General features: G+C 35.1%; 1 protein-coding gene across 1 annotated transcript in view; it reads left to right on the top strand.

Moving 5' to 3' along the window:
- Nucleotides 1–432: 432 nt before the first annotated feature.
- The window catches only part of SARC_08513 (hypothetical protein), a 6878-nt gene continuing 6499 nt past the window's right edge, over nucleotides 433–811 (top strand). Inside the window, exon 1 of the mRNA XM_014297508.1 lies at nucleotides 433–614. Within this exon, the coding sequence (XP_014152983.1) occupies nucleotides 541–614 (74 nt within the window). The 5' untranslated portion in view covers nucleotides 433–540. The remainder of the gene's footprint in view (nucleotides 615–811) is intronic.

Raw genomic sequence — 811 nt, 5'->3', positions numbered from 1 at the left:
TTTGTCTATGTATGTTTTAGGGTTTTTTTTGTAGAATATTTGATATTTATAAAAAATAAAAAGATGCTGAAGACTATTTATCGGACTACTATTATCAGTCATTCAGTTTTTTGAAATCCCACCTACCCATGTCCATCGAAATCTTGGGATAAAATCTGCAACAGCCCAAGCCATACTACAAGACTCTCAGTAACTTCGATAGTCAATTAACAGCTTGTCTATGTAGCAACTTTTGTTTGACGACGCGGAAGTGTTTTGCGAATCGACTCATCACTTACCTTCTTAAGTGTTGAACTGTTGCAGTGAGCTACATCTGTATTTTTGAGTGTTTAGAACAGTTAATAGTGCCGCATTCTGAGTCAAGTTGACGTACTTCGAACTGTCAAATTCGAATAGGTTTCTCTGGGAAGTTGTAAGGGAAATCTGAGACGTGACAGACAAGGTTAAAGATAATTTCACTGGCCTATCACTCTTGAGCTGTGGTTGTTAAGCTGCCACAGTCCTTCAACCTACTCACATACAACATAGAACTCCGACACGATGCCTGAAGAAGCGAACGATAGTGGGGATTACAGCTTGCTGTACCCCAAAAAGAAGAAAATATTTGCCTTTAAGTATGTTTTCTTGCCACGTTTGCGTAATCTACAATAGATCTCTCGCCAGAACATAAGTAGAGTAGATACAAACGGCCAACCTTCATATATGCACGTTTANATATATATATATATATATATATATATATATATATATATATATATATATATATATACTATATATATAGTATATATACTACCTATACTACTATACTACT

This window comes from Sphaeroforma arctica, assembly GCF_001186125.1.
Source record: "Sphaeroforma arctica JP610 unplaced genomic scaffold supercont1.772, whole genome shotgun sequence".
NCBI classification, from domain to species: domain Eukaryota; class Ichthyosporea; order Ichthyophonida; genus Sphaeroforma; species Sphaeroforma arctica.
The sequence above is the reverse complement of the archived record's forward strand: the minus strand, read 5'-3'. Positions and strand labels throughout refer to the sequence as shown.